At 42.9% G+C, this 27,358-nt stretch overlaps 1 protein-coding gene across 1 annotated transcript in view; it reads right to left on the bottom strand.

The window, feature by feature from the left end:
• Nucleotides 1-27,358, bottom strand: part of T265_12500 (hypothetical protein) — a gene marked incomplete at both ends in the record, with an annotated part of 174,272 nt that overhangs the window by 101,564 nt on the left and 45,350 nt on the right. Inside the window, 3 exons of the mRNA XM_009164024.1 lie at nt 5,923-6,162; nt 20,258-20,432; nt 22,596-22,748. Of these exons, the coding sequence (XP_009162288.1) occupies nt 5,923-6,162; nt 20,258-20,432; nt 22,596-22,748 (568 nt within the window). The remainder of the gene's footprint in view (nt 1-5,922; nt 6,163-20,257; nt 20,433-22,595; nt 22,749-27,358) is intronic.

The raw sequence follows: 27,358 nt of genomic DNA, 5'->3' as shown, positions 1-27,358 counted from the left end.
TCCATCGAGGCAGAATTTTTTGTCCAGGGAGTTATCTGGGGTAACTCAGCATCAGTGATAATGTGTTCCTCCCAGAACTGCGTGATTCTTCGGGCGTGACGGTAGTCTAGCACAGCTTGCAGTGGTATCTTTTGTAATACACAAAGTAGAATAGATCACATTGCAACAGTGTGGACTGTACCCTTGACTACCATCTCGGAGTTTGGTCTTTCCTATTCGGAAAGTGATTTTACCTTTAGCCAGTCCACAATAACATAAGCAGCTATCCAGAGAAGCAAATTTAAATGTCACAGAAGCCGCCTCATCCGAAATTATGGGGTTTGGTCTCTATCTCACCTAATCTGACTGAGCACCTTTACACTTTTCACATGTGGTTTGTGTGCCCAATCATGCTGTAGGGTAATCTGGTTTAGTTAAAATGGTATGTATTTTTGAGGGACCTGATCTAGGAATAGAAATATTGTCGGCACAGTCAAAGTATATGAGTACGAACTGTTAACAACAAACAAAGAAGACTGAATAAGCAGGTCAATGGATTACACATATAAACTCCTTCGCCATTAACACAGTTGCTTGCGGTCGACGGATTCAAAAGGAGCTTCTCAAATTAGGAAAAACGGCTGTTTTTGGCGTTGGAAGGAACGGTGCAGTTTAAGCACTTGTCCTGGAGTGAAGATATGTTTGACGAAAGACCAACCAGAGAAAGTTCAGCTTCACACTATTCAAACCCTCTCTGTGCTGGACCAAACTGTGCAGGAGGACTAACTTTATGCAGTACATCTTAGATGAGGCGACAAGACCGGTATACTGGGGTTTCTGAGCCATGTTATTGCATTCCATCTGGAGGTTGAAATTATCGTCAAAGCAATCTATTCTATCGGTATTCTATCTTCATTCTAGACATTTTGCACTGGAGGCTTTGAGCCACAAGTGATTGCTTGCCTTTTTTAAAAAATAAAACAATGGGAAACTCCTGGACTGATTACTTTGTTGCAATGAAACGATGAAATTTCCCGCCTAACTTCTGTTACTGGTAGAGAAACGGTGTCGAAGTTTCAGTTATGTTAGTATATTTCTTCCGTAGATTGAGTTGATGAAAGCCAGTTGAACGGTTTTTCAGTCTTCACTCCATCGTTCAAGAGGACATTTCTGAGAACCAACTGAAGATCTTCGTAGGTAGTTTTGCTAACATCTGTCATGTTCAGACCATTTGGTTGTATTAGGCGAAGTGGTAGGCATCTATCGCAAAAGCTTTTACCATTCCCTTGGTTCCGCATCCACCAGAGCTCTCTGTTCCTGACGATGGATGTGGTGACTACGAACTGAGCGAGAGGTAATGCAGTTTCGGAAAGCTGGAATATCTAGTACTACTGATTAATCCGTTACATTGTGAACCAGAGAATCCACATTTTGCTACTTGCAGTTACTTGCAAAGAACTGAGATGGATCAGTTTCACCAGCCAGGTTTACTCATTTGAATCAGCTGCAAATTTAACTCGAGAGAGTGAAGAATGAAGAACTTCTGTGGTTATAAGAATAACTTTTTTCCAAATACCGTCCTATGCTTACTGTTGGCACATCAAGCGACGGTAATAACATTTGCGCATGTAAAGTAGTGTAAAACTTGGTGCGGTTTTCTGTTTTCTGTTTTCAGAGACTGCCGGCATTTGACAGCTATAGCAGTCAATGAGTATCCGATTAACTTCTCAGATTCGCTACCTCTATTCTGATTCCTACTTTTGCTGACGGAGGAATGCATCTTCTCCTTACCTCATAAATCAAGACGACAGAGCAATCGTACAGGACTGCTTTCCTCGTTGTGAAATCCTCAAGTTAAAATGTTACGACCGAATCGTTCGAAAGATTGAGCGCAATGTGGCGCACAATATGGAATTTTTTTATCATAATGCCAAAACGGCGTAGTGGAATAGGTTTTTGTAATCCGACGTTTCGGTTGATCTTTCGCAAGGGTTTCTACAGTCTACAGCACATATTAGCAGGCATAGTAACCAGATGTCAGGCAGGGATCTCAACAATGACGCGTCACAGTCATCACGACAACAAACGGAAGCACGCTCTAGTCAGAGTGCACTCACAATCACAGTACGCACGCGAACCTGCGCACACGGACCTACGCACGCGGACCTGCGCACACGGTCCTACGCACGCGGAACTGCGCACGCGGATCTACGCACACGGGCCTCATTTGACTGCCAACTGATCACAGGGACACACCAATCAGAAGAAAGGGTAGTGAACCCAAATGTCACTGCATTTGACCCGTATACAATTGATTGTAGAAATCCTTGGGAGAGGTCGCCCACCGCAACCGAAACGTCGAATTTCAACAACCTGTTCCACTATGCTATTTTTGACTTTATAAAATACTTCCATATGCTACAACCATGTTGCAAATCGAGGGCAATTGAATTGCGAAAGTAGTCTGAAGTGCCAGCTAGCGCTAACCAAGTCATACGATGAGAGTAGTTCAAATTGACAGAAAGACAAAAAAGCATCATGAACTTCAAGCTGAAATTTAAAACTATTAGAACCCAAGAATAACAGGCACCAAACAACGATTCATCAAAACAACAGTCAAATAGATTTCCAGTTTGATGGGACTGTCACAGACCATATCGTTTTTTGCCATATAGCGATTTAGTCTGTAGCATAGAGCGGTAACTCACGTGGTTTAACTGAATGCAGGAGAAAGCTAGCGCCATGTGCCTTCAATACATTACGAGAAGAATCTGAACCACCGTTCGACTTCGGTGCCTTTCTAATGGGTAGAAATATGAAACCCGAACCATAGTCACCATAGTCACAGCTTATCTGCGTCAGCAAGTTGTTCACACAAGAGCTCAACAGGACTTTGAAACGTACATCTGCTGCCAGTCGCCAGCTGCCCTGTCAGCAGGTAACATCTTCAATATCCAGTGCTCACAGAACAGCCCGATATGCTTTTAACACAGTGCCCACATCTTTGTGGCTCGCTGGGCCAGGCGGAACACAAAGCATTTGTCTGATGGGCTGTTCGAAGAGGATCGATCTTAACTGGCGCGGATCGGGCAGTGAACAATCAGCTCTGTTCGAGCTCAGCTGATAGGTAAGGGGCATCAAGTAGGCACTTCCGCCACAGTCTAAAACCACGAAGGCTGGCAAACTATATTTGAAAATGTTGCTGATAGCTTTACCCTTGCCTAGCCAGGACCATCAAACAAGCCCGATGCAAATGAACAATCTTAGCGACCCACACTGAACACATGGTTCTGCTTTATAGCCATTCAATCTATCTATTGTTTTTGGACGCATTGCATTTAGCGGCTATCTGTATGTCGATTTCAGTTCACGCCTGTGCATGATCAGATACTACAGATGAGTGCTTCACCTAAATGTATTTGTGAAGCCAAAAATATTCGGGTTCAGACGGACTAATAACAAGCGTAAAACGTTGTTCCATATCAACATAGGTGCTCTAATCACCGTATGAAGATAGACGATTTTCGCCGTTTAGGAAAGTCAGAAGGGAATAGCTTACTCTCTCCAGAGAAGAATGTATTTTCAGATCTTTCATTTACTTACTTGCTGAGGTGTTTTGCGTTTTCGGATAACCCACTTATTTTGCCACTATGAACTGATCTTCTGCTAAACAGCCTATTGTCTGGATGAATCACCACCTGGCTAGATCACAAGTTCACTTTACAGAGCTGGTAACGCGGGCAAACTAAACCAGATTTTGGATTCTAGCCCAGCTGAGTGTGACCTACAGAATGGAAGTTCTCAGGTGACAGATTTTGCGTTTTCGAACAGGCTGACATTCGATCACATGTTAGAATCGTTGCCACATTAATATTAGCACTAGTAGCACAAACGGTATCGTTACCTAAATCAGAACTTCCCAAAACTTCTTACGACAAGCATCGGGCACTCCTTTCGACAAAAATCTAAAGTGCTGTTTAACAAATTTTGTATTCCTTCGACATGCCCACAAAATGTGTATCATCTTTGTTTATTTTCATGAAAAGTGGCAGAAGTTTGTCGTTTTGCCTGGGGGTTACAGGTTACATGGTGCTAAGCAAGCCACCTGTCTCGTTCACGTTGCTTAGATGAAAAGAGGGAGTTATGGTTCATATGTTATCGTTCAGGCTCAGCTCATCCGAAAACAAAGTTGGTGCTAATAATTTGTGTAAACCTACTGGCCTTATCAACCTGGCACGGCATACCATGCGAGCATGCTGAGAGCGACTCTGCAGCTCACTTGGGCTACCGGATGAGGGCAACGCAACCATGCCAACAATATGCGAATTCAGACGCAGGCAAGTCAAGTGACTGTTCACGTTGGAACGCAAACATGACACATAATTTGGCGTACGCTCCGGCTTGTGAACACTGGTTTTCGGTTGACAAGCCCTACGCTTCGGCAGGACATGAGCAGGTCAGCGCAAGCTCCCAAACTCAGGACATCAACTGGCTGCTACGGCCGAATTGTTTGGGCTTCGCTTGAGTTGGGGATAAGTACCGCCTGTCAATTGTCGCAACCCCGGAGATGGATGAGCTGAGAGACACCATGATTCACCACTTCGCCCCTGTCCATTAACTGTGCCTTCTCAGGGCCGTCACGCTTGTGTTAAAAACGTCAGGCAAGCGGACAAAATCATGCGGCATAGAGCAGAACGAGGTAGGTGGTCTGCAGCTGTCTATGCCCCCGAGTAACCGACACTAGACTGGACCGGAATTTCCACTGGTATTCAGCCGTCGTTTTTTCATCAATCTATCGGCGCTATGGCAAACTCAGCTCACACCAGCCTGATTGGTTTTTATCCTTGATCTTACCAGACAGATCGTGCCGAAAAGGCCACTTGAAGCACAGGTAAAAGAACACGTCCCTAAGTACATCTTGAATAGTCTAAAACAATTCAAAGCCGCAAAAAGATTATTGCCAGACAGTGAGCTGCGGATGTCGAGACCTAAACCGGCACATTCTGTCTTGACTTCATTTTTCCAACATACCTGGTGCTAGTTCATGTCTGGCGGTGACAAACAAAAGTGCTGATGCTCTTAAACTGCCTGGGCTGAAACCTGCAAACCATTGGTGAGACTTTCGGGCTGGACCGTTTCATGAATGGATTACATGCCAGTTCAGGTTTATTTGACTCTATAGTTGGTATGTTCCCGACAGTATTGACAAAAACGTACTATGGCAGCTTGCACTTGGTACCTGTGACTATCGAACTCCTCGAAATACTTGATCGCATTGCGTAGAATCTTCACTTACGTTGTTAGAGCATAAGGTGCAATTCGCGAATGATCGTACTGTCATACTGTCGTGCGAAGTATGCACGGCAAGCAACAACTCATATGATCTACCGCAGGCACTTGAAAATTCGGGAAATTGGCATTCGAAATTTCGATATATTTGAAAACGACCGAGTGGATGGGAACCCAAGGAATACTCAATTTGCGTAAACGAGGCACCAGGGAAGTTCAGAGGTAGGGACTCGATGCCTGTCTGCGCAACTTAACAGCTGTGCTAACTAGAGTTTCTAAATATTCCAGCTCCGCTTATATTGCTGCTGAGATAATCAATCAATTTGACGTCTTGATTCGGGGGCATAGGTAGCTCTGAATGACATAGGTCTCATGGCACACATGGAAATATATACGAAGCGCACACAAAACTGGCTGTAAATGATACACCAAGTATATTACTTCATGCGCGTTTCCCTCAAGCGGTGAGACCTAGACAGATTTAGTTTCAAATTCCTGTACTCCCACGCAGTCTATTTTCATACACAAAGGGAAGAGGATGTGCATTTTTTGGCCAGTAAGGGGGGTCAGTTAGCATGCACATATATTTGAAATTAATCCATAGACAATGTACTAAGCAGTAATTTTAGAAGCAAATCAACGGATATTACTCACTGCTGGCTAAATCCAACACCTGAGGCTTCTGACCATTGTGTGTATCATCCACAGAACTGAACGTAGCCTGCTGCTTTTGCAAATCCTCTAGCGCATCGACGAAAAAATCCTCCAATGAATCACTCCGAAAGGCTGGTAGCTCCATCACATGGGCAAACTTTAGTCGTTTTCGCAAGTCTGCCTCTTCGTGTGCACTCACCACGGCACCATCCACATGGGTTTCCTCATCACCACATTGCACTGGTGAAGATGGTGAGAAACAGTGATAGGAATGTGAAGAAAAGAATCAAGCATAAAAAATTGCACAGCGAAAGATTTAGTCTCCTTCACACAGGGTAATAGCCGAGGCGACGAATCAGTTTGCCAGCATGTCTGTAACGATGTTTTATACGAACAACAAGTGATCAATACGAACAGTTTGTGGGTTGTGTTACAACCATCTGTCTGCAGTGAGAGTGGGAAACGGCTTCTTGGTGGGAGTCGCACACAGTGACACCCACTAGGTTGGATACGGTGACTGACCAATGGACAATTGCCTGAACGCACCAGACCACAAATTGCCTTCTTACTGCTAATACGATATACATCATACACACTCACACACAAATGCACATGTGAACGGATCCACGATGTGCGCTGGTGAACAACTATGCAATACTGCAGACAAGCGTACAGGTCGTCCTATACAAGTAGTCAGCGTGGTGCAGCACTACGGTCCGTTCGGGTGCAGCGGTTTAGTTTTTCCATGAGATATCGAAGTGGATCACACAGGAACCGTAGGCTCAATGTACCCTCAGATGAGTTCGAAAGAGTCGAAGAAGTCATGGGCTGTTGCTTCAGTAAAAATGCTGGATGTGTTAGACGAAACTGCCCACTGAGAGTGTTTTTTTATTAATCAACAAATGACTGATAATAAAATGTTGCCCATTTGATCAGCCAGATTGGTGATTATACTGTTCTTACATTGGGCAGAACAGCAGAGGCGAACGCAAACGACACACAAGAAACGTGAACGAATTTAACAAATTGGAGCGTTGCTTGGCTATTGCACTAGCTGAAGAACATGCTTCAGAGGGCGAGTTCAAATACTACCTCCGTACTCCTACCATATCGGGACAGAATTAAATTTAATCAAAAAACGGGTGATGAGTAATAGGGGATAGATCAGTATGCTTCCATATTTTTGGATCCGTGAAGGGGCAGCTTGGAAGGTGTGAGCTTACAGTACGACATTTGTACTCATGCTTCAGAGGGCGAGTTCAAAACAAGAGAAGGCGATGACTTCTGAAGCTTGTTAGGGCTAATCACCTGATATTTGATGCAAATTTGACGCGGCAGTCGGGCTTGTTCGCTACGATGACCTTGCAGGGCACGCTGGCTGGAACCCACTAGGCTCAATCCCACTAGAATAACGGCATATATTACTGGTGCAGTGTGCAAGTAGCCTATGGTTCTGTGTCAAGCCTCCACTTCCGCATCTCATGGTAGGTAAAGATAACTACGGATAACTACGTTCACAATTTCTTGAAGAACGCCCAGAAAAGTTTAAGGGGACGTTTGAGAAAGTTCACTTTTCAGAAACTGTGCAAATAGCTTGTAACCACTTGGTTCATGTTTGCTAAAGAACGACTTCGCGGCGAGCGGCCTTCGTCCTATCAGCACCAGGGCAACGGCCAGACCTGTTACGACAAAGAATTTCTTCGGTGTTGACGACAGCTTAATCACCAGTCTTATTCTGTCAACGTAGTGGATATATTCATTTAAGATCCGCTCTTTGTTGCCAGAGTCGTGGGGATCGAATTGGATGCTGATTCTTTGTGAAGCGACGCCTCCAATAGGAACAGCTGCGTAAAAACTATCTGTGCCTAATGATTTTGTACATCCATAGATGTTCGCATTCTTTACGAGCTTCAGTAAGACAGGTGTGTTTTTAAAGTACAGTGATGTCCAAACTAGCAATCTGCTGTAATCAGGTTCACTCGAAGTTGAACCTCTGATTGAGACCTCTTCGAATAAAATAACACATCATTCTGGGCCAAGCTCGTCCGGCAAGACAAGATAAGATTCCGAGGGATTCTCTGCCCCTCTGCAAACCAGAAGTCCAGAATCCATAAATAATATCAGTTTGACAACTACTGTTTGTAGCAAAGCTGCGAGAATTTAGTTCAAAATCAGTAAACGACACCCTGAATGTCTAAACATATGTAATTACATGAGTACAAGTGGCCACATCATTGCCAAAAGACCATTTAACCTGGCGTTACCAGCGGAGGAAAACGAACTGGTAGTAATTGCAGTTACTGGTATGTCATTGTTGTTACAGTCTAAGCACTACGCTGATATAGTAATGTCACGCACAGCCCTTGTTACCCCACTGGTTCTTCAGAGTTTTGATGAAATTGTTGGCGTTGCAATCAATTGCAACTTACATTACTCACATATATTACTCACAGACAACAGACCTCGAATTAAACTCCACTAATTTCGTACTCTTTAATATTTGTTAATGTAATCGGGAAATAACTCGAAGGGGGTCGATTCCCCCAGTTACTTGCTTCTTCGTTTTTTTTCAACGAGATTTCCATAGGCCTCTCAGGGCATTCCAGAGTATTTGTTTTTTCATCACAAACTCAGCTGAGTTTGGCAGCTGTTTTTATTTATCTCGAGGAAATTAATTTGTTGACAGTTACCACAATGCTCTGTTTGCGAGTTCAGCACATTTTTAGTTGCTAACAAAAGTGGATATGATTTCATTTCACAGTCCTGAACGATTCAAAGCCAACAGTTGCCACTCGTGATACAAGCACGCAAGTGGAGAATTTCGAGAAAAGTTTCGAACCATCGATTGGCAACGATGTCCGATGTCAGCTGTTTAGGACGATCGGGCGATTTTCTGTCATCGATTTCGGTCCGTCTGTTGGCAACTACAGCCAGGCACACCTAAGTCCGTTTGATAGGCTGACATAGCTGTAAATGCGTTGGTCGGTTCATTTGTCGGAAATTTTCATATTTGGACAGGCGACGGGATATTGATTAGATAATTTGGAATCGTACGTCATCGGGACTGCGGTACTAAACACTTTTATGGCAATCACGTGTTCCTCGGGGATTTTTGGGGTGTATTCAGCTGTCAATCTCATGTGACCATTTCATGGCTGGGGCACGCGTAATTTTCATAGTGGTCGTAATAGATTGCACGTTTCGTAGAAATCTTATCTGGGTTACTCTTGTTTGGACAGTCTAACTCCTGTCTAACGTGAGAGGGACACATCAGACTCTCACTCCAATCGGATAGTGTGCCTGCTCCACTCAGCGCTGCACACTCACATCAGTCTCGTTTGGACAGTGATCGTCCTGTGTTGGCGTAATTATTCTGGTGAGTCCACACCAAAAGGGGGAAGCACTTGACTAGACTTCCTCTCGTATTAGAGCTCATCAGCCTTGCATATCCTTGGTCGTTCCTGCGTCTGACCTGCGGACACGTGCATGGGAGGCGAACGTGTTAGCACCACTCAATCAGCGAACACTGGGTGCATCTGAATTTTCACGTCTGATCAGGCGAACATGTTCACGCTTTAGCGATGTGGTTGGTTAGGTCGATGGCTGTCTAAAAAACGGTGCTGTGAGCGTGAATCTTACAAATCCCGCAACATATGACAGACAGTTTGGATGAGGTCAGAACTCGCACCCTGTTCCTTGTGATCCAGTGATCTTCATGATCCACCGATTGTTCACCAAACCTCTCTGAAACGATGACCACCCAATCGGTCCCAAGCATTTTCCAGTTCATGGTCACTTCTTTTACCACCTTCGTGTTCGATCTTATCTTCAGTATATTTTAGAAATACAGTGGTCTCCCCAATAAGCCCTCTAAAGTCCACACCATTCCGGATTCAAGTTGATATCTACAGAGAGGTCATTCCCCAACTCCCGAAGAAGACCACTGTAGGGGTTCCTTGGGTGAGATTTCCTCTCCCAGCAAAGCAAAATTAGTGGTCTGGTTTTTCTCATACCACATTACCAAGTAAGCATACGAACGTTAAAGCTCTTTACAAGAGCACAGTGCTATGTCAAGCGAAGATGTGACTACATAACAGCACTTGTTCGCCCAACGCATTCCAGTAATCCAAGAACCAAGCCAACACCGTTCGCGCCCACGCGAGATGCTGTTTTCCACTAATTTAGACAACACCAATCTGGTGGCGGAATCCGGTCAACCTTGCAACTGATGCTCTCAAAAGACTGCCTCCATCTCTCACCACAGGACATTTCCAATGTCTCCATGAGGCAAAATACCATCTCAAAGGGGATCGATTGGAGATGGCCCTTAAATATATCTTTCTTAAAAGCACATCTTTGTACACTTGTCCCTTCAAGAGAATGGAGCTCTGGGCCATTGAAAGGTGCTTGATGATACCACGGCGAGCATAACTGTTGTAACATGTTAGATGTTTAATACACTTATGTAGACTTAACAGACCTTTAATCAGACTCGGCTTTAGATTTAACCTTTTCACGCGACGCCAACTGAGGATGTTAAAATTGCGGTCGGGCTCAAGTTTGGACCCAAATGGTATTGTCTGGTGCGATTCCAGTCAGGTTTTGTGAGGGGCGAATCTCTAACGGAGTTATACTGGCTTTCACCACGGTTTCGCTGTTCGTGGACAATGAAGGTGGCTTTGTAAAGGGTGTTTGTTATTTGTAGAGTTTTAGAAAGTGCCTGGCAAGGTTACTGTACTGATCGCAGTGTGCGGTAGCATTACTATCAAAATTTGAGGTGCGTATTTTACTATGTGCTGGGACTAACTAGGTCGTTCCCCCTGAGCGTTCTTTGTTCGGGGGTAAGTGTGGGCCTGCAAAAATAGTATTTGTGCCAACTTTGCTCATATCAGGATTTGAAATGAAGAATGAGAGCGAGGCGCAAACAGGACTTTATTCTTAATCATGTGCATCTGCTAATCAAGTCCAGAGATAAGAAGTTTTTGGAAAGTCGGAACCATTGCCTTTCATCTTCGCGACACCATTGGAATTAAAATATACCTGCCGATCCACAACAAAGTGCCAACGGCTGAAAAAGGTAGACTTCATGAACGAGCAGCCGCTTAGGCAACAAATAATCAAAGCTTACAACAGGCCCAGACCTGACCGTAACTAAGGTGCCTTTGTGTAAATCCGCGGGCTGTCCGTTCGGCTTGTCGTGCAGTTGTAGTTGATCTCGAGTCACTGTCAAATTGGACCGATGGTATCTACGTAAAACCTTCACTCTTATTATTCTGCTGTTTGTTGTGTTATCCAGTGGATAGTCGACGTCAAGGCCGTTCAGTTTCAGCAATTCCGTCTTATTTGGACTGTTTGTGACTCATCCCATTGGATATTTCTACTGTAACCGGTTTCAGGTTTATCGAATAACGAATAATGAAGAACTGTTCATTTCATCGGGCAAAACATTGCTTGCGGATTGGAAATGGTAGAGAGTGCGAAAGATGGAGTTCTGTATTGGTATACCTATCGCTGTCGAAGGCTGCTGCTGATCTATCAATCACCTACTTAGCATCATCGGTGCATGACTTTTATTTGTGTTCGTGTACAGTGGAAGTCGGGTTTATAAAAATCCGGCCACCGTGTGAAGTGGAATAAGGAATGATTAGAAGCTAAAGTGGCATGCCCTATTTCTGGGCTCTAGTCAGAAACAGTTCGGAGGCATCTTATTGCCTCAAGTTGTTTTCAGAATGAGTACTACTGTAATGTTGTTATCATGGCTAGTTCTTCTGAACTGCGTCTGCGGACCATGAACAACGGCACCGTAATGAGTTGGGTTTTCTTTCTTACTACCTCCTAGTGGTTTTTACACTCATTGGCACCGAAGTTTGAAAGAGGACTGATGTATTACGAGGGATCCACAATGAGAAATAGTTTGGAAACCCTTGGTTCATCCGTTTGTACACTACACAACACAGTCTTTTGTATTCCATGAATGGCTGGGCAGGCAGAATGACTTTTTCGGCCCACACTGCTTAAATGAACCATGGGTTAACGAGACGGGGTAGACGCACGTCACACAGGTATGGTGACGGATACTATCTTGCAACAAGTGATATGGCCTTATTACCTGTATGACATTCTCATCAGAAATCTGTTTTGCAATGACACGGATAAGTGGCCGATGTTACGAAAAATCTCTTGAAGAGTAAGAGCCGCAACGGAACGACAAACGAAACGATCAATACAGTTACATCACGTCTAGCCTCGTTGGTAGGGTCTGTCAGACATGGTGTAATTCGACTTTGGTGTCATTCAGAAAAGACCCCATAAAGTGCTGCATATGCTGCTACAGGAATCACATAGTAGATGAAGTACCTACCGGTCGCTCACATGTGCCTACGATTCCACAAAATGATGTTGCTCCCTTACGTACAAGCGTTCCTATGCAACAAAAATGTAGATTGTCGGTTTTTAAGTGAACAAAAACAACTGGCAGAGTAGTGGGAATGTGTTATCTATGCATAATTAGTGGTGATTTTTCCTTCAGTTTGGCATATCCGCTTGATGTGCAAGAGAAGAAAGACGTGGGGTTGGAGGCGAAGAATCAGTCGTTGGTGAAAGACGATTTTAACTTTCTAGGTGATGATGTCGACGCGGTTTCCGCTCGAATTTCAGTGGTGGCTAGAAAAGGCAGTCGCGAGTGATTCTGTATCATTTAGTTGTACAAGGTGTCAGGATACATAACTACAGACCAACAGAAGCCCAAAACGAAGACTCTTGCTTTATATTGATACTTGATCAGTGAACTGTTATTCATAGGTGACAATGGTGACACGTCCTCAGAATCGTCATCCAAATTTCTGATAATCCGTGGATGAAAACATTGTGAAACTGATAGTTTGACGTCATTCAAGCTAGCCTGTTTTCGATTACCTTGTGCCCCAACGTAATGCCTTCCCCGTTGAAATAACTGCGAGACCGGACACTCACTTCCAAATTAAGCTAGCCTCGGGGACGTTGGAAATGAATTGTGAGCAAAATCGATTTCCCTAGATAATTTTTCTTTAGTGTCCGCAAACACCACTAGATAGCAAACTTGTTATCATTGGCAGCTTCCATTCAAATTTCAGTGCTGCGCGAGCCAATTAGGTATTTTTTTTAGTTCCTGGATATTTGCTTTAACTATAGATTTGGGTATATATCTTAGCTAAGCGTTGGGATCATTACAATCCTGAGTTTGCCCTTCCACCAAAAAGCACAATAAGCATTATGACCAACAGTGGATTTGATCTCAGTTGACACCGATGGTACAAGCAGTACATGACGGTGCTTTTTACAGACATTGTTATAAACGTGTTCGATGCCATCCTTTTAAACAGCCGAACGCGAGATGGTAATTACTTTCTGGCTCGCATATCTCCTACCTATATCTGATTTACTTGAAGTGCAGTTACACGACTGCCGGATTCACCAAACTGATTTATTTCGAAGAAAAGATGGCTTTAACTAAACAACATTACGAAGATCCAAAATGATGATTTCAGTGCCAATACACAACATATGAGAGCACCTGTAGATGGTTAACTGCACAGACTGACTATGCTGAGGCTGGCAGGAAGTTTTTGGGGACTAGTGTTTCGGATGTTTTCACATAGGAAACTACTTACAAGGTTGCTGAAAACACTTCTACAGCCCACGATCGGTTTCACTCTCCTTAAGGCTCATCAGGCAGGCACAGTCCCCGAGTTTGCGTCAACCTTATGCTTTACTTGAACCCAAACTGGACTGGTCTCAACAAATGCATTCGTTTGCAAATTAGTTTGGTTTTCATCATCGAGAAGTTCACTTGAGTCTCACTTGAAAACAAAAATGGTTCGCAAATCAGTGTATTGGTTGTGATGTTCTTTATCATTCGTAGATATGATTCCTGTTTTGGTTTTTTAGTGAAATATTTGTATCCTAAAGCCATTCACGAAGCAACCATTCAACCAGAAAAGTAATGTGACTGTGCATCATGTTAGAAATATCCGCCTACCAGATGAACCGAAATTGCGTCATCAGACAAAGTCTGTGTCTTAGTTTATATTCTTAGTATTCACCGCATAGCATGAATACTTTTGGTAAGTTGAAAGAATGTGTTTCCTTGTCCTAGTTTGTTTTTATGTCACTTAAAATTGTTACCATACAATGAATCATCCAAAGTAAGTTTGTGTTGGCCGGTGTAATGCGGAGCTACTTTACATTTGATTTTTCAGTTTGAGCGATGTAAGGTCCGAAATGACGTAATGAGGGCTACAACTGGAGTCCCTGTTTATCCTTGTTGTTTGCATGTGGAACAGAAAGCCGAGTCAACAACTTCCAAGTGGTTTGTTCGGTAGACCGCAATTTTGAACGCAATCAAAGTTGTTGTAACTACCAAAGGAAATTACGGGAATCTGTTCCACTGTGCAATGGATGCTTTCGCAAGTTAGATCAAATAACCAATGTTAGGCATCGTCAAACATCGCTTATGCGTACAAAAATAGAATCTTTCCTCAGAATACAATAGGTCTGTTGGAATAGCGTCCGGAGTCATTTGGTGAAACCATCACGGGGTGAGAAGTTTAGAAGTACGATCTTCAGGTACAAAAAGTAGAGTCATTTTCTTCAGCTTAAGCAACATCTTTGTTTTGGATTATACAGAAAACTGGCACAATTTCAGTTACGTGGATCGGCCCTCTTGGTAGCGTTGCACACTGGGATATTTTGTTCCTCATGCCACTCAGGGAAGGAGGTGCAGTTCAAGCAATGTGAGCAATGTGGAATTTTACCAACTCGGAAGGCCTCATCCCATAGCACTTTTGAAATCCCAAGCACTAATATCTACAGCGGGGATGCTACATGTGATTTCAAAGTTTGATCATCCTGAACCAAGGGTCTTTGGAATATCAGTAATTCAGATTTCATCAAACTTGAAGTCCTCTGCTGCATTTTATCTAGAAAACGCCATAAAAATATTGAATTAGCATATCCTTGAAAGTTTTTTGCTTTGTGAACAATGCATTTTGCAGTACAGCATGTCTTCGACAACAAACAGAAGCAAGAAATGGGATTTTCCTCAACATATATTCCCATGATGGAAATACTTTCTCTTGGATAACAGCGTTGGATACCGGCACCGCAATTGGTGCCAGTCAGAATAACCGTCCGGCCATTTGAGCCCAATTTAGGCGTTGGGTTTTACGACTCAACACATTATTATGTTTTTTTTTACTGCACTTAAGGTTCTTCACTTATTTTGTTACTTTTTGGTTCAGCCGATAGCTGTAAAGTGCAGCTTGAGTTGTTTAACTTTGGGACTTATTATTCTCAAGGCTGTACTATTTTTTACTGTTTTAGAACTAGATGGTAACATAAAGGGAACTGCTCACAGGGTTGCTGAAAACCCTTCGACAACCCACGACCGGTTTCGCCCTTCTTGGGGCTCACCAGGTAGGCGCAGTTCCGGAGTTTCTGTTGACCTAATGTCCTCTGCTTGAAAGAAAAGTGCGTGAAATTAGCGGAATAGGCTCATTTTGCATATTAATTTTGGTTCAACTAGAACATAAAGTTGAGGGAAACTTGGAGACTGCGCCTGTCTGCAGAGCCCTAAGAAGGGCGAAGCTGGTCGAAGAGTTTTCAGCAACGTTATGATTAGTGTATCACGTCCGTAGATGGTAATCGCCGGGTGCTTGGACCCGGAGTTTTGTTTTGTTTTACAGTACGGACTTTGAGTCAAGAAACTATATACGGATTCCGAAAGTTGCAATTTTGGGGTTTTGCGAGACAGGTATTGTTGTTCATAGCCACGTCGTTCTCGCTTGAACGGCCGTGTTCCTGTAGTCCACACCAAAGGGAGGCGTTGAACTCGACTTTCGCTCTTATTAGAGCTCATCAGCAGTGCATATCCAATGACCGTGCCGGGATTTGAACCCCGGACATCTGACATGCGAGGCGAGCGTGTAACCACTACTCCATCAACGCACGCTGGACGCATCTGAATTATCTTATCTGAACAGGCGAACATGTTCAAACTTGGGCGATGTGATTGGTGTGCCCGACTCATCGAACGACGGCTGAGTAACTGTCGAGTAACTGCTGAGTAACTGATCGACCCGCCAGTCAGGACTTCCCAGTCAGGTAGCGTGGCACACGCCACCTGGTTGCAATTTCGAGGTTTTACCGGTTCAAATCCCGGCACGGCCATTGAATATGCACTGCTGATGAGCGAAACTCGAGTCCAGTGCTTCCCTTTGGTGTGGACTCACCGGAATAATTACGCCAGAACAGGAACACGGCCGTTCAAACGAGAGTGGTGTGACTATGAAGATTCCGAAACTGTTTCAACTGGTCTACCCAAATCAGAATTGCTTGTATTAGGATTCAAACATGTGTAGTTTGAACACTGTTTACCAGTGTTGTTGGATATCGGCGGGCCCCGCAGGTGAGAATGCAACAGGACAAGAAACGAAAACGAGAAAGCACATGACCTGGTATTTCCCAATCAGGAGTAAATAAGCTTCGCCCGGTTCAGGGTAGATCCGCTTGGGGTGACTATTTACAGTAGTTCTTTCAAGACTGAATGGTAAGATTTAAACAGGTAAATTTAATTTTGCTGTTGACACGTGTGGGTGAGGTTGCCTCTGTTCCGTGGCATCGAGCATCGGAATTGGCATGAACCCTTTTAGTCATACATCACGTAAAATAGAAAAGGTAGAATCAAATTGAAGGTGCATTGAAAATGAACGTTTGAACCTTCTAGCTTGCCACTGGGTATCTTAAGAGAGAACAAGATTCACCAACTGATGGATGGAGTGGACGATCGCAGTAGGAGCTGTTCCCCTACAGGGATGACATCGCTTGTTTGATATATATTGATGATTTGTAGCCGAGCCTTGCTAAATGAAACAGTGGTCTCTGCTAACCGCAAAGTGAGGATCTTTCCTTTCGGAGGACCAAAGTGAACGTGGACGAATTATATTTCCAGATTTTCGAAAAAATGAGGATCATGTATGTGCAACTCCTGTTGAACACTGATTGCGAATTAAAATACCTCTTCTGAAAGTGCTGTCTGCTTCAAATGAATATTGAAAGTTCTAACGAAATACCTTGGGGGGTAATACAAAAACGGTTTTCGTCAGATTCTATGGTACACGGAGCGGGATCGATTGGCAAAAAGGCAGCCCGTTCCTAAAATATTGGAATTTGAAAGCTGCACCATTACATATTTTTTACTTGAAGCTAGCTGATCAGTAGATATTCACAATTTGAAGCATGACATTTAGCGAGTGAGGGGGTAGTTAAACTCATAAACCGAAAAACCCGATGAAATATCACCCACAAGTGGGGATACATTTGCCGATTTTAAGCAATCTGGATCGAATTCGGTCCGGCTACCACAGAACAATTTTGGAATAACGTTGAATGCAGTTTGACAGCTTATAAGTAAACACACCACATTCCGATTCAGAAACTTTTGATAAAGAATGGTTATTCAGATGCAGCATAAACTGTCCATAACCTGTCCACCGTCGTCCATACTTGCACGGCGGCCTCTATATTTTTAACTACTGAGAAATTTATTAAGTAGCAACTGATATAATTAGCTGACATACCCACAATTTTGTAGGACTACTGGCTACTGACGCAGCCATATGGCCATTAACTTGACCTAGTCTTCACATACACTCGGAATTGTTATATGTTAGCATTTTCTATGAGATAAGGGTGCATGTTAAACCACTCACTTCAAACAGAAAATTTGAGACGTAGTAACCAGAACTCAAAGGAGCAAGCCTTCAACGTGAAAATGGATGCCATTGACCAGAAGTGATCTATGGTTGGGAATGGACGCATAACTTCCACAGCTCGGTTAGCGCACAAAATATACCTGCCGCGCGGTGGGTGTTTTCTCAAAATCCCAAAAATTTTGCCCAATTCAATCGGCGCGTTCCCATCACTATAGCACGTGCCCATTCCATTTCGGTGCAAATATTTCCCCTATCATTGTGTCTGTGGTTATGCGATCGCATGGCCGAATCAGGTGCTCGTAGATGTGGTCCATTCACCTAAACAGACGCGGGTGTCATGGTAGCTAGGTCCAAACTGATTGGACACCCCGGTAAACATGCCAGGGTGATTGATACGTGGAACAGCGTGTCAGGCAGTGCGGCACTTGTAGAGCCCTCTCCATTCTCGCGACAATGGAAGAGGAGCAAGCACCTTCGGTGGTTAAGTTAGGCCAGTGGACTCTCGAAAAATACTTGAGCGTTGTCCTGTGCTACCTTGTGTGTCGACAAAACATACGGGCTACTGCAAGGCGATTCAATTCTGTGAACACCGGTATTCGGTTGGTGCTGAAGTTGTGGGACAAATTTCAGGGCTTGTAATCGGAGAGAGTAATCGGAGTGCATTAGATGGCAAAAGGATTGACAGACCTCAAGCAGAGGTGGATGGATTATCTGTTTATTTGCTTGTCTAAGAAGTCAAAGCGTTCATGGGCAGTATATGGAGGATTGATCAGCAGTATCACACCTCGTCAAATACTGTTCAAAAAGTTTTAAGATAAAGGGGGTGTGCACCGTCAATTTTGTGAAGTCCATTTGCAATATCTGTGAGGTTATTAAAATGAAAAGTGATCTACTTCGTCTACATGCGTTTTAAGTCGTAAGATTGATGGAGCAGTACTTGATTTACACGCCAGTTCATTGAGGCACCATTTTTGTGTCCAATCGATGTGGGTACAGGGCTTCTTGTGTCCAACAACTTACAAAACTCATTGTTGGACAAGACTGACCTGAAGGAAAATCACTGAGCTTTCCTTATTTTAAAGTACCCCCAGTTGGTTCTTTTGCATTCGGTCTTATTGCTTTCAGATTCGGCCTGCAAACAAATGCTTCGCAATCACAGTTGGAGGCAGATGACGTAGTCCATTTCAGGTGGTGACGAGGTGGCGCCCCACCTCACTAAGTTCGAGGTGTTCGTGAACTTCTGGATGGAGAGTTCGGAAATCGATGGTTCAGTTGAAGTGGGCTGTTTGAGGATTCACCTAGATCATCGGATCTCAAACTGCCTGACTTTTTTATGCACGACCACCCAGAAAGTAGGGTCTACAGCAACAAGTCCAGCACACTTGACCGGCTGGGATTCAACATGCAGTCAAATGTTGTGATACAACGTAGTATACTTCATTGATGAATTTTTCTGATTGCTAAAAGCGAGTACCTTTTTGCAAACGTAAACATTTTGGTCGTGACCTTCATTAGTGTACTCCTTCTTGTAATTTTTTTCTCTGCAGTTTGACATAAATACCTTTTAACTCGTTTTTTAACGAATCCGTTTCTGTTGCAGTCCTTGTGATGGTGATGAACACGATTGGAATCCTTAGTGGTCTAGACGTTTCCGAATTGAGCGTGAAGCTGAGATTTAGGAGTTTCGTAAAATAATTGGGCAGCGCAAGTTCTACCGCCCACCGATATAGTGAATTTGGCGTACTTAAGAAGACACGCGGTCTCCCAGGTGATGGTGAAACTACTCCAAAGAAAGCGACAGAAGTTCATTTTATCATTTAATATCCTAACTTCCAGCCATTTGGCAGTTATCATGTCAGTACCAGGCGTATATCCCTCTACATGATTCGAAACAATTAAAATTCTTGAAACCTCCTGCTGTCAGATGGAGACCTCACATGCTAGCCAACTCCAGCCACCCGCACAAAACCCATAGCATTCCAGCCTTGCAACCATAGGTCTGCAATCAAGCTGAGAACATCCAGACCATAAGGGGATGTAAACTTGCTCGAGTGCATGGCGCAGCGGGTGGACTGTGCGCACTAACCTGTTTGTGAGAATAAGACGGCCATTTCGTTCCTGTGACGGAGATAGTACCTTATTTATCCTATTAGTAAGTCGACTGTTTAGCTCTGTTAGTCATGCGGCTTTGATAATCTACAGTACCGCGTAGTTAATCCCCTCCATAGATATCTTTTTATCATAGGGTCTGATTGATTTTACCTAGTCATCGGTTCTTTGCTTGTTGTGCCCACCCCCATTAGTGGATGGGGACACATGAGTTCTGATATAGGATTCTTGAAAAATTTCTACTTCTAATTCAGTGTTGGAAACTTCACTGAATGACCCGTTTCGCGCCAATAACTTTGACCAGGTTTGTTCTCACTGTGTAGCCAAAACTCTGCATGAAAGTTCTCAAGTGTTAAGAATACTACTGATTGCCATTCATAATTTTGGCTCTGACTACTGTTCAAGTTGGTCATAACATCGCGCATACATCTTCACAAACAAATGCTCTGTCAAGACTAACGGTGGGTTTTACTTACGCAAATTCATCAGTGCACGACGTATGTCTTCCATCCATGCGTCCTGGCTGAGGGTGTCAGCACAGTAGATCCGTACAATTTTCTTGGTCGGGTCAGAGCCTTCAGTGTTCCATATTTCAAACCACGGTGGCTGTTTGTCCGACAGTTCAGATGCCCCGATTCGCAAACCATCCAGCTAAAGTGTGGTCAAGTGCATGAAAATAATCTCGTTATTTGAGTAAGTTAGGGAAATATTTCTGGGGACATTATAACTCTGGTTAATGAAAAGCTTTAACTGTCAACACTGCACAAGAATTGCGGAAATCTTTAATGTCAACACTGCACAAGAATTGCGGGATGATCGGTGTTCTGAACCGTAAGAACAGCCTTACAAGGTCGGGTGGAGTGCTTTTTGTCATACAATGACGAAGTTCCTTGGAGAAAATAGGACTACACCCTAAAGTAACTGAGGCAGAATCACGAAGGTGAGGTTTTGCTATTCTGGCCCAGAACCTCGTGAGCACAACACTTTCTTTTATATTCAGTTGATATTCCGGTTTATTCTTCCTGTTCTCCGTCAGTTTGGAGTTACCAGAACTCGCGTCCTACCCTGTTAACATAAATATTTGGCTCTCGATCGGAGTGGAATCAAGGCAGATTTTTGGATAACCTAACATGATTGTGCACCATAGTGTACTCTAGCTTCTTATGCGGGGACGGACATTAGGTGCTTGTGTTAAAAATCTCGCCTTTCTGCTTACTTGTAGAAACAAGTAGGGATAATGAGGAATGACGGCTGAATATACACGTCGTAGTCATGAGAACGAAGGTAGGGAACAAAGCTGGTTTTCTGTGATTGTTCCCCTTGGTTATTACATCACCAATTTATACGGTAGCAGAACAGAAACCAAAAAGGTTAAGATCGGGACTACATATGCTTTATAAAAATAGAAATAAAAGGAAAAAGGGTTGGATGAGGGATAGGTCAATTGGTCACGGAATCAGGTTAGTGACGCCAATGTCAGACGATGAAGAGGAATTACTACATGGATACATATATCAGAGTCCTGTCAACCATTTAGTTTCCTCAGGTGGACCGTTTCGTTGACTGAGAATGTTTTCGATTAAGTTGAAAGTATATACGACCCATGAAAGTCCTAGATAGCGCCAGCGCGGTCAACAGAGTTATACGGAGAACGGAGTGAATGTCATATGTCAATGGTGACAAACTACCCTTGGTGATTACAGTAACTTCTTTGAGGATATGATAGACACATCAGTATCACGGACGTGACGCAACAAATAAATTTTAGTTGTGTGCACCTGTTTGTGGTACCACTGGTAGTAAAGCACCTGAGAGTACCACTTGCCACAACAGGCGATCAGGTTAATTGCCCGGGTTAGAATTCGGATATAAGCCCCATAGAGAGATACTTAGAAGCATACAGATTATGAAAGGACGCTAACCCGTGCAAAATTTAGTTAGCGGTGGTTCTGAGACGAAACTCGAGAAGCAAGCTTGAACTTTCCTCACAGTTATCAAAATATAACTAAATGATTTGGAGGTATCAGAACAAAATGATCATACAGAAAAATCAGAAACGCCCTGGATCAATCGGTACCATGGAGGCGACCTCGTAATTTCGTCTCATCCTTTCCCTACTCCTCATGTTCCTTGGGCAGAATTACCGTCTTTTTCGGTTTTCATCAATCTACATATCACGTACATGAACAGTGATGATGTTTTGAGAACACTGACAGAATCCTCTGAGAGCTGTTTTGATTGCCCTTTTCCTTCTTCCGCAACAGGGACGTTGGATAAAGATGATTTATTTGTATTGTGCTTAAGGAGTCCCAACTGTAGTAAGTAGGGTGCCTGGATCACATTTCTACACGACATCATTTTCGAAAACGAAAAAGCAGTCGTTTTATTTTTTACTTCGTCCAAATGGCAGTTTACAGAACGTTAATGACTGGGGTATCGTACTGTGAAGGTGGCTATGATGAAAGTTATTGTCTCGACGTTTTTCTTTTTACGGTAGTAACATTATATTAGGCCACAAACACTCACCATTGGTATAAATTTTTAATATCGAGGATGGTTGATTGAAAATTTTCTTTGCCTCAAAATAATGAGGACGATGAAGTATTGTAATGTGGACTGACGCGTAAAATTTATTGTTGGATTCGCTTGGATAATATGATACAACAACGAGATTTGATATTCATTCGAAGGCAAAAGACCGCAGGAAACTCTGCATTTGGACGGGCAATTTTTTATTTTGTAGTCACTACTGAATGAGGCAATTCTGATGAGCAGAAAAACACGATGCAAGACTGGCTGAAACCGAACTTAGACACCAACCTTCATTATCCATGAAATATCCCAAGTATCAATGGATTCCGGTTGCTGGAGAAACAGAATGTGTTGTGGCAGTAAAATTAGACGACCTTTTTTTGTTTCCGCAGCATTAGGTCGAAGGCCAGTGCGGATGTTCGTCTCAAGGTCCGTCTAAAGAGGAGAGTATGTACAGAGTTGATGTGCGAAAATCAATGCGGTGCAGGCAATTAAAAGTTCACTGTTTGGAAACAAATACTAGACTAAACCGTAACGTAAAGTTATATTCTCCAACCGTCAAAACTCCCGTGGTATTTTGTCCTCCATTTAGACCATCCTCATAGGTCAAAACCGCTAGTTAGAATATTTGTTTACACAGTATGCCGATAATATCCACGGTGGACGTGATGGATATGTTAAGGACATGTTCAGAAACGAATTTCGGGCAAATCGGAGCTCACTCCACTGAAAACGTAGTTCATTCACAATAACGAGATGATATATGATCCTTAAACTGGAATAATGATTTAGACGTATTACATTATTGATAACGTTGCTGAAACTCTTCAAGAGCCAGCGATCGGCTTCTCCCTTCTTGGAGCTCATAAGGTAGGTGCAGTTCCCAGGTTCCCGTCAATCTTATGTTCACACTGAGCATAAATTGAACGAAATTCGACCAAAGCATTTGCCTGTTTACCAGTTAATTCTGACGGAATACTCAATTGGAACCAAGTTTATTCTATCGTTCTTTATGTTCTTCTATCGAATATCACACCAACTGAAGCATAAGACGACGTAGTGAAGCACACCCAGTTAAAGGACAATGACATAAACGATGGATTCAGTGGGTTCCAGGTTAGTCTCCCATAAAAACCAAATTGGTTTGCAGATGAGTGTATTGGTGAAACAATAGTGGCCCTGGCAAATCTATAACCATGAAGATTTGAAGCATCTCTTCTTTTCCAACCAGTCAGGTCTTTTCTCAAGTTACTGCTGACTGAAGAGCCTGAATTTGTACGTAACTTTTGCGTGAGATACTGGACTCCAAATGTCTTCCAGGTCGCTAGTTCACACAACACAGACATCCTGGTGTCTGAGGTATGCATCGTTTTGGAATCATATGAGTGAGTGAGTGAGTAACACCTAGGCACCTCACAAAATCCGCTTGCGTATACAGCGTGAAATGTTGTGTAAGTTTTCTTGGATGATCATCAGTTGCCATTCGCTTAGGAGCAAATTCAGTTCTAGTACTAACTTAGGGAATCATTATTCGGTTCTTAGTTGCAACTGTGGAAGTTTGGTGTTATCAGGCACTCGTTGGAATCATCGAACCGAATAACAGTCATCAGAAAATTGTTTCGTTTTGTGTTACACATCCGAATCACAGTCACGGGCTTTTCAAAACACATGCACACAGGATTCACGTTCGATCTAATTCGTGTTTAGCAATGTTGTGGAATGCAGGTGTTTTTGGGACCTTCTCGGGTCACGGGCACTCTGTAATTCAGGCCGATTGATGTTCGTTTGCGGGGTCAACACTCGTTTGATTAACAATAATGGATGGACGGATTTCGCCGGGAAAGGGCAAAAGCATACTTTGTCGATTGTTTCAATCACCGCCTGTGCAAGGGGAATACACAACCATCAAAACGTTCATGGTGATTCAGCCCGAGTTATTTGTACACAAAGCAATGTTTCGCGTCACCCAAATCGATTTGCTGTTTTTTGAACGAACCAGAATTTCAAAAAGCGTACTCGCTTTAACGACCGGCTCTGACTACAAAAGCTGCAGTTATGCGTTTGCGATTCAACAATATAGATACTGATTCAACTGCCGATCAAACACGAGGTTTTTCTGCCTTGGTTTATTGGTATTCTAATAGTCATGATGACAGATTTTTTACTACAGTAAACTATGGGGCGGTGTGAATAGGGATTCTCATTCATTGAGGAAACAGCTAAATTAGCTGACACGTATAGCCTACAAACTATTTACGAGACAGCATAGCCAAACTCTTTGTCCAAGCTAATTTAGGTACTTACATATGTAATGTAACTGCGCTGAGATCCACGGGATATTTTTTGCCAGAGACCTTTTACTTAGGGTTATATGGTCTTGACCCGCTAAACCGCGGGTTAAGTAATTACATTTCCTAATGGAGGGCAGGATGACAGACTGCGATACAACTGGTCCTGTTCAGTCTCCAGCACCTTACACCAAGTTTTTGTTGACAATTTTTATGGTTAACTTGAATTCAAAGCAACTTTCTGCATTTCATCGACAGTTGAATTCATGCTGTGGGAAATTTGGAAACGAAAGTCATGATAATTTTTGAGTTATTGATGGAGATTTTTTTCTTGCCAATGAACTTAACTGACGCTAAAAACTGAGAAACATTTCCCATGGACTTTTTCTTTTTGTGAATTGTGAACAGCGCTCATTCAGTTATTATGAAAGAGGTTCAAACACAATTTTGGGCTAACAATGGGATGAATCTTAAGTAAAATAGTGAAGCCTAGACCAAGTTACATACCTCCTGTCACATTATCTGGCTTTGTGTAATTCCAAAAGCTAAGAATTTTCCGAGAACTATCCAAAACACTTTTGAGAAGATTATTCTTTCTGTGCTGATCATCCCTTACTGTCTACTGGATTTGCTAGCTCGCGAAATCAAACTTTATGTAATAAACAAACTTACGATACAGACAATAACATCATTATCACGACCACCAGTTTTGCTCACTACCCTTGGTCGTGTTCAACTTAAAATAATCAAATTTGCAGAACGCCTTATCCAAAGAAGCTGTTAGTTGAACTACGAGAAACTGAATTTTCATGCTCAGAAATAATGACTGACTGCAAAAAGCGCTCAGCCGCTACACCGATCCACTTGATAACCGTACTGAAACTTCATAGCCTTGCGTGGCGTCTGCTTAGTAAGCCCATGCAGAAACATGTATGGGAAGATACACGGGTCGTACACAATCGAGACAGAAGCTTAGATAACCTGAAGTGACCGAAGAAGGGGGCCGTAAATTTATGGTACAATTTGAATGCAAGGTCGTGGAATAAATTGATGAGAGGCATGAGAAAAATTTACGTTTTCTTGGCGATTGATGATGTTAATCGCGCTGATGTGAATGTATTGCTGTTGATAATTCGTCTAAGCTGAGTTTGAAGGCTCGCTGCAAACTTCCAGTGTATGATGTGTTCTGTAGACATCAAGTGAAGCCCAGTGATTTTGTTTTAGAGCGTATCTACCTGTAATGAATGGTTGAAAGTTATAAGTTAAACACGAGTGTAGAAAGTCAAGAAGACTGCCTCTGTTACAGCCGTACGTACATTTTGCAAGTGTCTCATTCCACCAAGATGAATCACGCTTATACAGGAAATTGAGTCGCGATCACCCAGTTGGGTGGCACAGGAATTTGACACTGAAAGGATTTCGGTACAAAAACAAGAACATGGGCGCTATAAGAATACAATGATTCTTTTCAGCAGTCCAGTGATAACGATGGATTTTGGGAGAGATCACAACTTCAGGGGGGTTCTTTACTAGATCAAACGAACAAAAGACTAGCTACTACGGTGACAATTTCGGCAATGACCACCTTTCATATAATTACAATAACGACCTTTTCTTCGTTCGATTCTTTTTGTACTTTCACAAAAACACGTTTCACATCTAGTTCATGTGGCTAGTTTAGATACCGCTTTCAGCTCGAAATCACAGTAGTCCAGGGTCTCGTTAGCCACCTTTGTAGAGACTGCTCAGAATTCCTTATACCTGCCTACAATCCTATAAATCACACATATAGTGTTTCGTTTCGATAGCTGAACTTCAAGCATTTTTGTTTATCACCACTTGTGTATGACCGCTCTTCACTCCGATACTCTGGTTTAGGATGGTGACTTGGTGACACCTACACTAGGGATAGAGAATCTCCAATCTATTAGAATTCAAGACCCCTCATCCGTGCGGTAAGGGGCATTTCTCTGACAAACAGTAAACTAGTGGATATTGTCCTGAAATAAGCACGTCTTCTCTTTTTTTCCACAGATTTCATTTGCTCTCAAAAGCTTGTAGCACTCAAGTATTGCAAAGCTAGTTTGACTCGATGATGAATGATGTACGCCACAGTTAGTTTGACCAGTGGTGTGTGGGTTAAAACTTCGAGGCTCGAGCATATGCAGTTGTATGCAGTTGTTTTTTGGAAAATAAAATAATTGAACCAATACTTAGGATCCTTTTCGTAAACCATTTGTGCATTAGACTATGGAGTTTTCTTCAATAGTCTAGCTGCAATTACGAAGAGACCTTTGAAGTTTTGTGGATCGTGTAGTACTTTTGTTAGTTAACTAGACCTGAAAGTTTCTCTTCACAGTATATTTATAGGGGCATGGTAACGTTGGGTAATAGATTATCACTTAGTTTAAAGTGTCGAGGTCAGTGTGAGGAAGGCAGTAGGAACAGCACTGGTTTATGACAAATTCGCGTATTCAGTTTAAAGGTCTTTGAATGCGCCCCTTCACCGAACATGCACTACAGTACACATCAAAGTCAAGGCAATTAAAGGCGATAAATAGTTGTTGTTGATGAAAACCTTAGAATTAGCACTGTCACTTGGGTATTGGATTTTTCAATGTACCTGCAGCTGCGAAGATGCATGGGTAGAGCTTACGAGGGGCTAGAAAACCAAGTAAAGGAGCTACTATTCAATCGACATCGCACTGTCTCACCTTTAGTCAACGTGCAGGGAGTCAGAGGTTACTTTTAGATCCC

The sequence above is a fragment of the Opisthorchis viverrini genome (assembly GCF_000715545.1).
Source record: "Opisthorchis viverrini unplaced genomic scaffold opera_v5_2, whole genome shotgun sequence".
Taxonomy (NCBI): Eukaryota; Metazoa; Platyhelminthes; class Trematoda; order Opisthorchiida; family Opisthorchiidae; genus Opisthorchis; species Opisthorchis viverrini.
This window is presented reverse-complemented; position numbering and strand designations above follow the sequence as displayed.